This window comes from Pseudochaenichthys georgianus, chromosome 8 (assembly GCF_902827115.2).
Source record: "Pseudochaenichthys georgianus chromosome 8, fPseGeo1.2, whole genome shotgun sequence".
NCBI classification, from domain to species: Eukaryota; Metazoa; Chordata; class Actinopteri; order Perciformes; family Channichthyidae; genus Pseudochaenichthys; species Pseudochaenichthys georgianus.
In genome coordinates, this window is record NC_047510.2 from 24326437 (window position 1) to 24341028 (window position 14592).

General features: G+C 39.3%; 4 protein-coding genes across 4 annotated transcripts; 1 reads left to right on the forward strand and 3 right to left on the reverse strand.

Annotated features, from left to right (window-relative positions):
* Positions 1 to 287: 287 nt before the first annotated feature.
* On the reverse strand, positions 288 to 5207 carry LOC117450842 (large ribosomal subunit protein uL3-like). The gene is made up of 10 exons (XM_034088834.2): positions 5097 to 5207; positions 4150 to 4342; positions 3655 to 3823; positions 3421 to 3556; positions 2138 to 2324; positions 1891 to 2051; positions 1171 to 1272; positions 809 to 904; positions 521 to 640; positions 288 to 399 (listed from the first exon to the last, which is right to left on the reverse strand). The coding sequence occupies exons 1-10, from the start codon at positions 5097 to 5099 to the stop codon at positions 340 to 342; spliced, it is 1227 nt and encodes a 408-aa protein (XP_033944725.1). The 5' UTR covers positions 5100 to 5207; the 3' UTR covers positions 288 to 339.
* A 739-nt stretch (positions 5208 to 5946) lies between these two features.
* On the forward strand, positions 5947 to 8392 carry ndufb10 (NADH:ubiquinone oxidoreductase subunit B10). The gene is made up of 4 exons (XM_034088850.2): positions 5947 to 6178; positions 6496 to 6634; positions 7722 to 7861; positions 8243 to 8392. Exons 1-4 carry the CDS (start codon positions 6034 to 6036, stop codon positions 8329 to 8331), a joined length of 513 nt encoding a protein of 170 aa, XP_033944741.1. The 5' UTR covers positions 5947 to 6033; the 3' UTR covers positions 8332 to 8392.
* A 755-nt stretch (positions 8393 to 9147) lies between these two features.
* rps2 (ribosomal protein S2) lies at positions 9148 to 11243 on the reverse strand. Its single transcript, XM_034088845.1, has 6 exons — positions 11165 to 11243; positions 10716 to 10853; positions 10518 to 10607; positions 10023 to 10130; positions 9599 to 9932; positions 9148 to 9358 (listed from the first exon to the last, which is right to left on the reverse strand). The coding sequence occupies exons 2-6, from the start codon at positions 10848 to 10850 to the stop codon at positions 9189 to 9191; spliced, it is 837 nt and encodes a 278-aa protein (XP_033944736.1). The 5' UTR covers positions 10851 to 10853; positions 11165 to 11243; the 3' UTR covers positions 9148 to 9188.
* A 987-nt stretch (positions 11244 to 12230) lies between these two features.
* On the reverse strand, positions 12231 to 14374 carry rnf151 (ring finger protein 151). Its single transcript, XM_034088847.2, has 4 exons — positions 14138 to 14374; positions 13377 to 13546; positions 13167 to 13263; positions 12231 to 12786 (listed from the first exon to the last, which is right to left on the reverse strand). The coding sequence occupies exons 1-4, from the start codon at positions 14168 to 14170 to the stop codon at positions 12316 to 12318; spliced, it is 771 nt and encodes a 256-aa protein (XP_033944738.1). The 5' UTR covers positions 14171 to 14374; the 3' UTR covers positions 12231 to 12315.
* Between the last annotated feature and the right edge of the window lie 218 nt (positions 14375 to 14592).

Consider the following 14592-nt stretch of genomic DNA (forward strand, 5'->3'; position numbering starts at 1 on the left):
ACTACCCTTTAATTAGTCTACCCACCATATGTAGCAGATTTAACATGTCCATGAGTACAAGATTAATGTCGATTTAAGTAAAGTAATTGACTTTAAGTTGATACTTAAACATTTGTATATTTTTTACCTGCCAAAACTTTTAAGGAACTAAACATCATCCCTTTTTTCCACCTATTTTAAAATCATAAAATAAAAACCCATAATTCTTCTATCTTGGCTCCTGGAGGGTGCAGTTTGTCATTAAAACTCTAACACACCAATGCTAATGTACATGGCAAAACAACACATTGTGTATTTGAAACTCAGTTTAATTATTGTATGTAAAATATCAAAAGGTTTTCAGGCCTCCTCAGCTAGAGGCTCTGGCAGATTTTTCGTGACATCCTTCTTCAGTGGCCCCTGTAGGTCAAACCAGAGCTCAGTGTTAAATAGTGCACAGTGAAACAGCAGTGATAATGTTGATTAATAATGAATCCTGCTTATCAGATTTGTGCGTGCACCAAACTTTTCTCACGCTTACAATAAATGCCGCCTTCTCCTGGGCAGTCTGGAAGCGACCATGACCAAACTTGGAAGTGGTGTCAATGAACTTGAGTTCGATAATCTCAGTGGATTTACGAGATGTGTGCACGAGCAAAGACTAGGAGAGGAGGAAAGACACAAAGATGTACACATACTATACATGTCTTGCAAGTACAAAGAGCCAAACCATTTACTTTGAGAGTAAATTAGAGGCTTAAGCTTTGTAGACACACTCCAAGCTGCTGAATATAAGATCCAAAATGTAACATTCAAAGTCACAACTTACCTTTCTGAGGGTGAGGACACGTTTCTTAGGCCCAACCACGCAGCCCTTCAACATGAGGAAGTCATTTTTCACTTCGCCATAATGGGGGAAGCCTCCCTACAACAGTGAAGTGGATACAAACAGTGAAGTGGATACAAAAAAAAAACAAAGAGTAAATGAGGAGCATTCAGGAACACATTTGTTATCACTTCCTGTAAACCATATTATCTTTCATAATAGGCAGTAATACACCATAATGCATTATAATTCCCTATGCAGTGTGGCAGTGTTTTCAACAAGTGTGGTTAATACATCATATGGATGCATTGGCTTCTTAGAGAGCCTTTTTTGTGTGGATATTTTATTGTTAAAAATGACAGTACCATGGGTGTGATGCTCTTCTGGCTGGCGTCGTAGTCAGTGGAGGCGTTGTTCTGGATCACCTTCCCGTCCTTCATGCGAAGACCCTGACCCATACGGTAGATCTAAGGAGACATGAGGACATGAGCACAGAGCTTTACAGTAAACCTATGTATTTGTATAATAACATTGCTTATCATTGTTGAAATGTGAGTACTTATACTTTACCTGAGGATTCCCATTTTATGCAGATTTAAACTTCTAATCTTTTAAACGTCTAAAGGAAATATTTTATTTTTTACTCCAATACATTTATTTGAAAGCATAAGTGACGAGTTAATATTTACACAAAAAGTACATGATACTTCCTAGTAGTATTTTACAATTTCTCAACATTAATGAAGTAACACATTAAAATACTCTTACATATAGTTATCAGTGATAAAAACATAATATAATATTCTTTAATGGCATACAAATTGAATTCTGTACTTTTACTAATACTTTGAGTCAATTTGGCTCATAACACATCTGTACTTTAACTGAATTAACAGCTTACATTTAATGAATTGCAATGGAGTACAATTAGACTTTGTTATTTGTACTTTAACATTATGTAAAATATCTGGTTTCTGCTCCCACCACAGGTTTTGCTAGTGATTCTTTAATAAAGTTGTATTTCCCTGAGGACAGATAAAGGGGAAGTATTGTGGGTGAAGTTGGGCTTGTGTCTCTCAGCTCACCTTCTTGTTGAGCTCTGTACGGTGGTGATAGCCCTTCTGACCGGCACGAGCTACGGTGTACGACACACGGGCCGGATGCCAGGCTCCGATACAGGCCACCTTCCTCAGACCTTTGTGCGTCTTCCTGGGAAGTTTCTTTACGCCCCAGCGACTTGTCACACCTATCAGCAGAAAGAGACCAGAATAAGTAGTGCACATTTTATTTACAAAATTGTTGGTCAGGCACAAATCAAAACATGTTTCCTACCTTTGAAGCCATGTCCCTTGGTCACTCCAATGACGTCAATCATCTCATCCTGGTAGAAGACAGCAGAAACAGGCACAGCTTGCTCCAGGCGCTCCTTAGCCCAGTCCACTTTGTCCGACATGGTTCCCCCGTTCAGTTGCACCTCCATGATGTGGGCTTTTTTCTGTGCTATGGGCAGCATTCGCATCTGGAAATGGAAAAAGCCTGTAAACTGCCGTTTGAAAATCTGGAAACGCTTTTTTAGATTACATCGCATTTAGCTGACGCTTTTATCCAAAGTAACTTACAATAGGTCCGTTCGACCAACAAAATACAAACTTGAAGAAAACAGAATCATATAAGTACATCAGGCTTCATAGAGCAAAAACATTTCAAGTGCTACTCAACTGGCTTTAGATAAGCCAGTCCTTTATTAGTATATAAGTGCTTTGTTAATAGTTCTATCGCTCGAAGTGGAGTCGAAAGAGATGAGTTTTCAGTCTGCGCCGGAAGGTGTGTAAGCTATCTGCTGTCCTGATGTCAATGGGGAGCTCATTCCACCATTTTGGAGCCAGGATAGCTTTTCTAATTATAAAGTTAAATAATTGCCCCAGGAAGTATTTTTTATTGTTGGATTTATGACTGAGCACAGGCTGATGTTTGAACTTCACATAAGGTCAATTACCATAACACTGATATTTCAAAAACACATTCAAATTGTATTCCCACTTTTAAAGCTGTAATATGATCCCAGTGTCATTACATGTCACTTGTTAGACACTTCTATCCAAAGCGACTTACATACTCAATACTGTGGGCAATCCCCACAGGAGCAATTTGGGGTGAAGTGTCTTGCCCAGGGACACAACGACATGTTGACTGCAGTGGGGTTTGAACCTGTGACCCCCTGATCCGAACACCAACGCTCAACCCACTGCACCACACGCCTCCACCAACACTTTTATTGGCTGATCCTGATACTGTTGCTGCCAACATTAAGGTTGTCCCTTGGTGAGGGCTGGGTGAGCAGCCAGCACTGAGAATTATTTTTAAACTGTCATTTGAGACGACACCCTTGAGTGCTCCCCTCGGTCAAAGATGTCTGGATCGTGGCAGCTGGGATATTTGGGATGTCGCAGCTTTTATTTCCATTGCATGTGGTCAGGTGGCCATTTTGCAGGGGTGGTTCTAAAGCTACCAATCATTAGATCAGTGGAGTCTCACTGACATGGGTTTAGACAACAATTGTTGTGTCTCTAAAACTGTATTTTGTTTTTATTTTAGTTGTAAACTAGCTAGTCTACCTGGGTGTGAACGAGAACCCTGATTGTGGAACAGTATTTCTTCAAGTGAGCGAAATCCTTGTCCAGCTGTTTCTTTCCTGACTCATCCTGCCACTTCTTGCTGTACTTGGTGAAGGCCTTCTTCTTGCTCTTGAACCTGAGAAACAAAAAAGCCCAGTTTAGATAGAAGAAAGAGTGGTGTTCGTAGGGCAACAACTGTGTGCTCAATTAACTACAAATAAGGGGAACACACACCAGTTTTTGTAAAATCTGCGCTTGCACTCATCACCAAGATGCTCAGCGAAGATTGTTTTAAAGGAACGTATGCCACGGGGAGTCTCAATGTATCCCACAATCCCCACTACGATGACTGGTGGAGTTTCAATGATGGTAACAGCCTCGACTCCCTCTCGATGTGCCACCTCTGTGGGGTAAACCAGGCAAATATTAATCCACTGAGTTATTTCAACAGTCAGTATTTGGTAATGCTCACGCAAGCAAAGTCTATTAACAATGGAAATGATTATTGAACAATATAGAAAGGCACCTCAATAACAATGCAATAATGTATTACTGTGATGTGGATTTAATGAAGCTAAACCCTATTAAATGCTTACAGAACACAGTAGGGTGCCATGTAACACCTGCTCTTACAAGTCCATTATCCTCTGAAAAGAGCAGTAAACATCACAAAAAATCATTGTTTCTTTGCTAAATCCTCCCATGCCGCCATGTTACAGTTGTACATACTTAGGGCTGTGCGGCGCATATCCCTCACTATGTGGGTCATGCCAGCTTTGTACCCCAGGAAAGCAGTGAGGTGGACAGGTTTGCTGGGGTCATCTTTGGGCCATGTGCGCACCTGGCCACGATGTTTCTTACAACGCTTTCGGGGGAGGAACCCCATGTGCCCATGTCGGGGTGCATGGAATTTACGATGAGACTGTAGAGGCACAGAGTTACTTGTTAACATGAAACATGAGATGTATTACAAATTCATGTTTTTAAAAACACTTTAAGAACTACAGTATTAGATAAAAAAAAGAGACACATTCATCCTTGCCTTTAATAAATGTAATACAATTATTTTATTATCAATAATCTGGTGATTAGTTACTTTAATTAATCAATTGGTCTATAAAACGTTGGAAAATAGTTATACATTTCAAGGGTGATGTCTTTGGATGTCTTGTTAAATTAATCGAAACCCCAAGACTATTAAGTTAAATATGATATAAAGCATATAAAGCATATAATCTTCTTATATTGTTGTATGAAACATTAATTTAACAATGAATCGATCATCAAAGTTGTTGTATTTATTTGTTGATTGACAGCCCTAGTAAAATGTAGTCATCTGTCTGGTTTCTGTACAGCTTTATTATTAAAAATGTAATTCCATTAATATGAAATGGCCTCTGAATGGTCTAATAAAAAGAAACAATACATCAAAAGAATAAACTGTAATAGAAGTCCCTTTTAAAAATAAAGTCATAGACTCATATGGGATATTAAAAGAAGTCGCCATTTCAGTTCTACACGTGGTCTCATCAAAGCAGCCATTACAAGATTCAATATTCTTTATATTCCCTTATAAAACCAAGTGTTCAAACAAAGTGATGATAACCCCCACACACATGCACACAAGTAGAAAAAAACTGCAAATTAAAATATACTAAAATAGAAGGAGCACTGACCATGTCTGATGTCTGTCAAGTCGAGGAATAGAAAGAGAGAGGTGCTGGTGTAAGGGTCACACTTAAGATGTTACGGGTGTAAGGGCTCTAAATTGGTGCTTGGCCCAGTTGAGGAGTGGTGTTGTTTTTCAAGTAAGGCAATCTCTGCCAAGTTATGACAGGAGAGGAGGGGGTTAATATCAGAGGACTGACGTGGTGGGGAGGCCCAGTGGACAGTGACTACTTGACCAAGAAAGGAGACAAAGGGTTGAAGAAATATGTTCATTGTGGCCAACATTATTAGTGGAATGTAACAATAATTTAAGTACTGTAATATTTGTAGGAACTTTTTGTTACTATATTTATTTGAGAGATATACTTCTTTTATATGTTTACTATTATTGTCTGTCAAGAATACGTTTTTAAAAATAGTTAGAGAACATGAGTGTCAGCCTTGCACCACCACCTGCTGCCTTTCCATGGTACAACAACTCTAAATGTAACTTTTACCCTTCAAACTTTGTTAAAAAATATATATATGTAATGTAACTGAGCTTTAGATAATTTTTTGGGATATTATGTGTAACGAGTAACGACTACATTTTGATTCATCAGAACAAAACCTACGTTTACATTTGCCAACCTCTATTTCGCCATAGATTTGTATCTTCTGCACATGGCTTTATTCAGTATTGGAATAATATAGGTTTAATTTCTAGAATATAGCATGGCTGCTTTTTAATTTATTTTAATTTAATAATGTTAAGTAAGTGTTTCAATTCTCGAAGTGACACACTCCTGTAAAGTAGGTGGCGGTATGCACCTTTAAACGTTGGTTTGTAGTCCGCAATTCATACAGAAGAAGAATATATTCTGCGCATGCGCATTCTCCACCACGAAAGGAGAGCTGCTGAGGTCGAATTGAAGGATTTCATTATCGTGGTCAAAATAAGGCAAAATGAAGGACCATGATAACGCAGCATATCCGGAGCCTCCGAGGAAGACTCCGGTTGTGGATAAACAGACATCATTGCCAAACCCGGCCGTGATCCTGACTAACCTCTTCTATTACTCCGTGGATGTGCCTGTCTCCAAATTTAAAGGTAACTCAAGCTAACAGAGCTAACTGGGCTAACAGGCTAGCACAACAACACAGCTAAAGTTATCAGTCATACAGCTGGTTTAACTTAATAACAATGCCATACATGCTGTGTCCTTGCAAAGGGGTAACATTAAATACATAACAAGACTGGCTTTAGGCAATAAAATACATAGTAAGCTAGCTATGTCTGCACTTTTAGCTAGGTGTTATGCTGGCCAGCAACATTCGTGTATATCAAATCACAGTACGTGTCCTTGCTTTGCGTTACGTTTAACTACGTCTTTGTTTATATATGTGTTTTTTTATTCTCTCCTCCAGGTGTGCTTGACAGTATTCGGTCTAACAACAAGTCGGTGTACTACCACCAGAAGTTCCGCCGTATTCCCGAACTGACAGACTGCGAGAATGGAGATTACCTCTGCTACTATGAGGCTGAGATGCAGTGGAGGAGAGACTAGTAAGTAACAGACAGAGATGCACATCAGATGTATTCATCCTGATAGACATGCGAGTGCTCAAGATATTTTAGTATTAAGATACGATATACATACAGGATTGCCGAGTGTAACAGGTGGCTTGGTATAGGGGAAACATCCCTCCAGTACAGCAACGTATGAGATAATTGCAATTTTAGTGGCAGACTTGTGGTTTCGCCAAATATGTAAATATGTTTGGGCGGTGGTGGCGAAGTCGATAGGGACTTGGCTTGGCAACTGGAAGGTCACCAGTTCAAGTCCCGGCAAGACCAAGTGCTACCGAGGTGTCCCTGAGCAAGGCACCGTTCCCTACACTGCTCCCCGGGCGCTGTTCAAAATGGCAGCCCACTGCTCCTAACACTAGGATGGGTCAAATGCAGAGAAACAATTTCCCCACGGGGATTAATAAAGTATATCAAATCAAATCAAATCAAATCAAATGTAGTTATAATATCTTAACACATAGAGAACATTGTTAATGAATAATGTCTACAACTATTTGAATGGTATATAAAATGTAAGATAACTTGAATCAGAACTTACTGTATTTACTGTATTTTATTCCTACAATTTGATTACTGATTGTGTACTTGCCTACCATCTTTAAAATAACTAAATATGTAAAAACAAATGTTTCCAAAATAAATAAACCAAATCAAGTATTCAAAGAAGCTTTATAGGAGTGTGTTTTTAATGGATTTAAAATTAGACACAATTTGAAAATGCCAGATTTCCTCAGGCAGGGCTTTCCAAAGTATTGGAGCTCTTAGAGCAAATGCCAGAGAATCAGAGCTAGAACGATTGGCTATAAGGGGAAAACTGTTTAAAGAAAGAAAAGGATATGCCCAACCAGATTGTACATGTATGTTAAAACACATGGGTAGGCCCGGTAGGGAAGCTCAAATTAGAGATGATTGAGAGACTTTTGAAAAGACAAGGGTGGCATAGAAATGTTTGCCTTTATTTCAAGGACTCAATAGTGAATGTATGCACCAGTAATAGAGCCTCTATCAGCTCTGGAGATGCTGTTAAAGAGTGTGACCCTGTTGTTCTGTCTTCACTCTTTAGCAAAGTGGATCAGGAGATTGTGAAGATAGTCCAGGAGCGTATGAAGGCCTGCTATCAGAGGGAAGGATTCAGCTACAAGCAGAACTGTATCAAGGAAATTGAGCAGTTTGAAGAGACTTCCAACAACTTCCAGTTACGCTGTAAGTAATGTGATAATGGACATGTGCGGTAGAAGACACTTTAAAAACAATAACGAAAATCTACATGTCATATTACACTGCTGTTCATAAACTTGGAGATTTTATTTACTGTCCCCTGCGTCAATCAAATGTTTTTTTTTTACAAATTAGGTAGATGTAATAATAGTGTTATGAATAGGGCTGAAATAATTCTTTAAATGTTTTATTTGATGCCCTTTCTGAAAGGGAAATGCAAAAAGCCATCTTTTTTAATAACAATTGCACAACGGTATTTTGTTTAACACCTTTGGTTTTGGAGAAATTATGATTAGACTTTTAGTAGTTTAATCGTAGTTTTTTTAACTACTAAGTCTGTTGAACTACTGACTTTCCTCTTTGCAGATGGAGACCTGGGAGCGTATGCCAGCGGCAGGAAATGTCTCATGAAACAAAAAGAACGGATGATGGCTGATCAGGCCCAGACTTCTTAAGAACAGATCTCTACTATATGTCCTCTGTAATATTGTAAAATAAAATGTATGTGATAAATCATTTGTTGGTCTTTTTAGTCCTTAAAATGACAGTTTGTATGAATGCATGAAAGTCAGAATCTGAAACCTGTATTACCCAGCAGGTTTACACATTTGCTTTGGTATGCGTGTTGTGACACACAGAATTATCATAAACTATTTAAAGTTATATATGACAAATATTGTATTTAAAGTAGAGAGCTGTGCTGATTTAGAGGTTGTAAGAAGACATTTGCAGGATTTACAATTTTAAAAAGATACTCTGCATGTACATCTCTTCAGTTCAAACCCTGAATGCACACTGTCCTGAGTGGACATACAAATCTATTTGAAAAAACTAGATTTAAAAAAAAAAGTTCAAATCTTGATTTTCATGAGCAATAATAACACTTGGTAAAAATAATTAATTCATGCATGAAAGGGTTTAAAGAACGTCCTGATTTGTATTCACACCCTTAGTGTGGGTTGAATATGATACTGTCAAATGTTTCCATTTGCATTTATCTTCCTCATATCCATGAAGACCAGTGTATAACATTGAACAGGACTCTTGATTTGAATAGGCAATTTTGACCTAGGTATTTAATTTGCAGAATTGGCCAAAAGCATTTGCCTGGTTCTTTTAACAGGATATATAATATTGATTCAACTTAATATAAAAAATAAAAAAACACATCTAATTTATTGTAGTCTGACATTGGACAAAACTTGCATCTTACATAATAGTGTCTTATTATTTAGCAACACCCCTGTTTAACACAAGACAAACACGTTGCATGTTGTTTCAGAACGTTTTATTCAACGACTGTACAAAAACTTTAGGCAGGAGGCATGTCAGGGTTGTCCCTCTGCACAGACACCCTGGTGTGAGTCTTGGCCAGATGGTCAGTGAACTCCTGGTAGGGAGACTTTGTGAAGACGGTCTCCTTCCACAGATCAGGAGTCAGGTAGCTGTAAGTCTTGGAGATGGCATCAAAGGTGGCCTTGGCTGAAGAGGAAACAAATATAAAAACAGTGAGTAGATTGTAAGACAGATATATTTCTGCAGTCTTTTTTGGAAACAATGTTGTGCACTGAAAAGGGGATCAGAGGAGACCACTAAACAAGTCTCTCTGCCGTGCATTACAATAATACTCATTCATTTCTCTCCTGATAATGCCAACTACACCACAGCAGAGTTGAAGCTGGGCAATGAGAAAATAAAATATGATCAGCATAAGAAACGTACCGAAGTTGCCGAGGGTGGCAGTGCAGCCCCTGGCGGAGGTGTAGCAATCGTCGATACCAGCCATCGTGAGCAGCTTCTTGGGAACGGGAGCGGACACGATGCCAGTACCACGGGGGGCGGGGATGAGACGCACCAGGACAGAGCCACAACGGCCAGTCACCTTGCAGGGCACGGTGTGGGGCTTGCCGATCTTGTTACCCCAATAACCTCTCCTTACGGGCACGATGGACAGCTTGGCCAGGATGATGGCACCACGGATGGCGGTGGCCACCTCTTTGGAGCACTTCACACCCAGACCAACATGGCCATTGTAGTCACCAATAGCAACAAAGGCCTGTAAGAAAAAAAAAAAACGTGTCACATTGGGACAAACAAGATTAAGGGGAAATAAAACAGTCAAATGTAACTATAATAACAAACTCACCTTGAACCTGGTGCGCTGACCAGCCCTGGTCTGCTTCTGGACGGGCATGATCTTGAGCACCTCGTCCTTCAGACCAGAAGCCAGGAAGAAGTCGATGATTTCAGACTCCTGCAGGGAAAGAAAGTAACAGATGTTTTAGCATATACCACATCCAATATAGGTCATGTATGAATTTATAAATAAGAATAAAAACAAAAAATCTGTGCCAAACATCACTTGTGAAGTATTACAATAGTTGCAGTTGTTCCTCAAGTATGTATATTCCACACGGTATTTTTTATATACCAAATGAGCAAAGAAACAAACATTTGCTTAATCTTTCACAAAACATATTGTATCCCTTTGGCCTGAATGTGATGGCACAACAATTCACACCATTAATCCATGGGAGATTATAATACAAGCATTTGCATGCAATAGACCCCCCTCTGCTCTCGTTAATACAAGATCATCATTTACTGTCTGTCACAATAGTCATCTTTAAACGCTGCTTACTTTGATGGGCAGAGAGTACAGGTAGATCTCCTCCAGGGACTTGATCTTCATGTCCTTAACCAGGCGGCCCAGCTTGGTGACTGGAATCCACTTTGAAAAGAAAGCATCTCAGTTAAATGTCGTTCAGGGCATTAGCACACAGACAGCTTTTCATTTTTGTTGTTGAAATAACTATTTAAATGAGACTGTTGAACTTACTTCCTTATCCTCGGACTTGCCGCCCCGGGCACCGCGTCCGCGTCCACGGCCTCTGCCGCGTCCACGGCCCCTGCCGCGGCCCCTATCGCCGAAACCTCCACGGAAACCTCCTCTATCACCGGCGTTGTCCGCCATTTGCTGCGGGAAAGAATAAGATCAAAATTAATATCAACTTCAACCGATAAAGAAAAGAAGCGCTAAAGACCAAGCATTCTGTGGAATCGCAGCTCACAGAAAACGAGCATCGCCGCCATGTTCAACGTTGCAAACGTTCAGTCAATAGTTATAAATATCTTAATGTGTACTTGATTGTTCTGGTAAATAACCACAGGGGTTTGATATAACATCTTTATGTGTGCGTTTTGAGGTAAAATACAAGTATTTAGCAAAGGGATGTGTAAGATAATATAGGATTATGATAGGAGAGGAAGAGACGGCAATTCACTTACGTGATCTTTATTACGGGAAGAAGAACCACGAGAAGTCAAACCGGGCTTTATATAGAGCTGGGCTAAAGAGTCTCGCGATATCTCCTCTAGAGAAAGCATACAAAACACTGCCCCCAAGCGGCAGCTTTTCAGAACTGACCTGTAAGAGCTCTATTATCTATCTATCTATCTATTCTATTTTATCGCATTAATGACATCATATTTTAGCATTTAAAAAAGCAAACAATACAAATAGGCATATTCATCCTTTATAGTAAAATGCTCTGCGACTGTTAAGCTTTCATTCTGTTGGTGAACACGATTTGTTTTATTTATGTATGTGCATATGTAGTACGTACACATAAGCGAGTAAGAATTAAGTAATATGTTTTAACAGTTAGAAGCTAAAATTAGCTTATAAAGATTCCTCCCTCTTAAAATATCAATAGTCATAGCCTTAATATAAGAGCTTATTATGTAATCTATTGTATCGCATTAATGACATCATATTTCAGCATTTAAAAAAGCAAACAAAACAAATAGGCATATTCATCCACTTATAACTCCTTTATAGTAAAATGCTCTGCGACTGTTAAGCTTTCATTCTGTTGGCGAACATAATTTGTTTTATTTATGTATTTGCATATCTACACATAAGCCAGTAAGAATTTAGGAATATGTTTAAACAGTTAGAAGCTAAAATTAGACTATATATATTTTAAGGGGGGGAATAAAGATTCCTCCCTCTTAAAATATCAATAGTCATCGCCTAAAAGAAAAAGATAAAAACAACAAATGCATCAGAAGAAGAAAATAAAAAGTCCACACGTGTCTTGTGAAATATGAATAAATGTCTGATCAAGACTTAAATGTTCTGGAAAGCGCAGTCATGAGTTAGATGTAGGCTATGTTTGCACAGTTCTGGTAAATGTTTGCATTAATACGGGTATTCATCTGTAAGGAAAGCTTTTCTCCTGAATGAAAGTCAGGATGACAGTGTTCATTTTAAATACTTTATTAACAAAATATAGGAAACTACAGCACACATTTTTTTTACAAATTCACTCTTTTTAATCATGTACCACCTACATATTTTAAAACGCACCCACACTTTCAAATAAATAAACACATGCAGAAATTACAACCATCAGCAGCAGTAGTAAGTGACTCCCTCAGCAGTTGCTGGTGTTGCTACTTGGAGTCCCGCTCGAGCTTCCACTGCTCTCTCCACGGTCCTCCTCTTCTACCTTGTGCAGGTCGTCCATCACCTCCAGGCTCTCACAGATCAGCCCTATCTGCCTCTTCATGTGGGTCATGGTGCTCTGCATCCTCCTCATCTTCCTCTGCAGGGTGGTGGCGATGGCCCTGTGGTTCCTCTGTCTGATTTCATGCTCCTGCCTCAGTTGCTTGTAGCAGTTGTGTTGGGCCTGGGTGCGGTGTGAGAGGATGGTCCCGCAGCCCATGTGGCAGGGCTGACGCCAGTGTTCGCAGTGGCGTGCGTGGGTGTCCAGGTCCCTGCGGAGGAGCTGCGCCCGGCAGCCCTGGTAGGGACAGGGGATGAGCTCGTAGAGGCAGCTCAAGCTGTGGCAATACTGCTCCGAGAGGGAGAAGGTCTCTGCACAACCACGGATCTCATTCTTACACTGTAAGAGAGAGCAGACACAGAGAAACACAAAGAAATAATGTGGTCATAAAATCCAGAATTCACATACATCTGCATCTAGCCTGCAGCGGAGGGAAAATCCTAGTAAGCTGACTTTATTATTCAAGCAGAGGCAGAGGTGAAATTATAAGTGGTCAATTCTAATCCTTCATTGAATTTTTTTTTCATTGACCTCTCCCGAGAGCTTCAACATAGTGCTGGTTTACATTTAAGGCCATGATATTATTGATGTGTGTTGCTCCTTTAAGTATTAATGAAGCTACTCAAATGTCACTCAAATGAGAGTTGTCATAATAACAGTACATCACATTGACCAAAAAATATGTTTTAATGTACAAGTATTTTTTTAAAGCTTCCTACCTTGATCTTCATGCGGCCAATAGATTTGCTCAGCTTGAACATGACAAAGATAAGGCTTGTGTTTACAGACTTCCTGCAGCAGGGGCAGGTCTCCTGTCTGTGGAGAATAAACAACACTTAGTCCCGTTCTCTTATTAGGACCAGGCATGATTATAACAATCCAATACAGGATAACTTTACACTGATCTCGTCCCATGTTATGTTCAGTACCTCTTAAGCCACTGTAAAATGCATTTCTTGCAGAAGATGTGGTGGCACGCTGCTCTTACTGGACACTTGAGGACCCCCTGGCATATAGTGCAGATCAGATCGTAGTCTGGAGTGTCCACAAACAGCTCCACATCGTAGCCCCCGCTCTGTGATGACACCTCTGGGTCCGCCTGGTGGGGGCCAAATAAATATTACCTTATTATTGTGTATCATCATTTTCTTATATTTCACGGCAATAATAACGTGTAAAGTATAGTTTCAGCTCCAATCATGGACAAACTGTGAGTCTTTATGTACCAACAGGTGAGTATTTTCTCCACATCTGCCTACAACCCATCCACAGTGTTTTCAACATAGAGGCAAGAGATGACAAAACAAAATTGTTCTAGAAAGTCATATGACTGATAATATGATAACGAAAAGGTCAGTGTAAACCTTAAAACACATCATAAACAACATATGAGACCATTACAAAATACTTATAAACACGTAAACGTTTGGCATTATTTCCATAATTGATTGTTAACATTTTTATAAAATGTAATAAAAACAATAAAAATATACCATGAAACTAATGCAAGACCGTGTTTTGTATAGGGGAAGACACATCTAACAGTTCACCAAATGTATTATGAAAGTAGCTGATTCAATATTAAGGATAGGCCTATGTATGTGTACATTTTTTTAAATGAACCCAAAGTAAAAGTTAGTAAAATGGAGAAATTAATTTAAAAAAAGAACAGAAGCTGTTGTGTACTTACCATGTCAATGTTCTTTCCCCGCCGTGTTTCCATTCCCAGCACAGGTTTACTCCATATCGGTGCTCTCACATGTCACACACCCGTGTTATCAATGCAACACATACATGAACATTCCTGACCAAACATGAAGAAGGGACCATGTCTGTGTGGGTGTGTGTGAGGACAAATGAAAACAGTAAAATATGAAAACGAAGAGAGATAATGGCGCTCGCTATGAAGCGCGTCCTTTCCCTGCTGTTCTAGCATCAAAGCTCACCCTGCGTCAAACAGGAACTTTTCAACATGAATAGCTGCAACTGAGTCTATTGTTGTGAGTCTGGGGGACTCACATTTAAAGTCAAAGTTAATTTTGTGAACCTTATGATCACATACAACTAGCCTTTTTTACTAATAAAGTTCATTTTAACAAAAAAAACCGAGTATACTATAGACACTAGTATAAACGTTGTTTTATG

What these genes read in the sequence shown, in the direction of transcription:
- LOC117450842 (XM_034088834.2), bottom strand. An exon ending in GTACAGAGCTCAACAAGAAG is followed by an intron (nt 1,273 to 1,890) that starts GTGAGCTGAGAG and finishes ATGTCTCCTTAG; the next exon opens with ATCTACCGTATGGGTCAGGG. An exon ending in AGAAGAGCATCACACCCATG is followed by an intron (nt 905 to 1,170) that starts GTACTGTCATTT and finishes TCACTGTTGTAG; the next exon opens with GGAGGCTTCCCCCATTATGG.
- ndufb10 (XM_034088850.2), top strand. Translation starts at nt 6,034, where the DNA reads ATGAAGGACCATGATAACGCAGCATATCCGGAGCCTCCGAGGAAGACT. An exon ending in GCCTGTCTCCAAATTTAAAG is followed by an intron (nt 6,179 to 6,495) that starts GTAACTCAAGCT and finishes TCTCTCCTCCAG; the next exon opens with GTGTGCTTGACAGTATTCGG. An exon ending in CAACAACTTCCAGTTACGCT is followed by an intron (nt 7,862 to 8,242) that starts GTAAGTAATGTG and finishes TCCTCTTTGCAG; the next exon opens with ATGGAGACCTGGGAGCGTAT.
- rps2 (XM_034088845.1), bottom strand. Translation starts at nt 10,850, where the DNA reads ATGGCGGACAACGCCGGTGATAGAGGAGGTTTCCGTGGAGGTTTCGGC. An exon ending in GCAAGTCCGAGGATAAGGAA is followed by an intron (nt 10,608 to 10,715) that starts GTAAGTTCAACA and finishes TTCTTTTCAAAG; the next exon opens with TGGATTCCAGTCACCAAGCT. An exon ending in GTCAGCGCACCAGGTTCAAG is followed by an intron (nt 9,933 to 10,022) that starts GTGAGTTTGTTA and finishes TTTTTCTTACAG; the next exon opens with GCCTTTGTTGCTATTGGTGA.
- rnf151 (XM_034088847.2), bottom strand. Translation starts at nt 14,170, where the DNA reads ATGGAAACACGGCGGGGAAAGAACATTGACATG. An exon ending in GGGGAAAGAACATTGACATG is followed by an intron (nt 13,547 to 14,137) that starts GTAAGTACACAA and finishes GGCCCCCACCAG; the next exon opens with GCGGACCCAGAGGTGTCATC. An exon ending in ATTTTACAGTGGCTTAAGAG is followed by an intron (nt 13,264 to 13,376) that starts GTACTGAACATA and finishes TATTCTCCACAG; the next exon opens with ACAGGAGACCTGCCCCTGCT.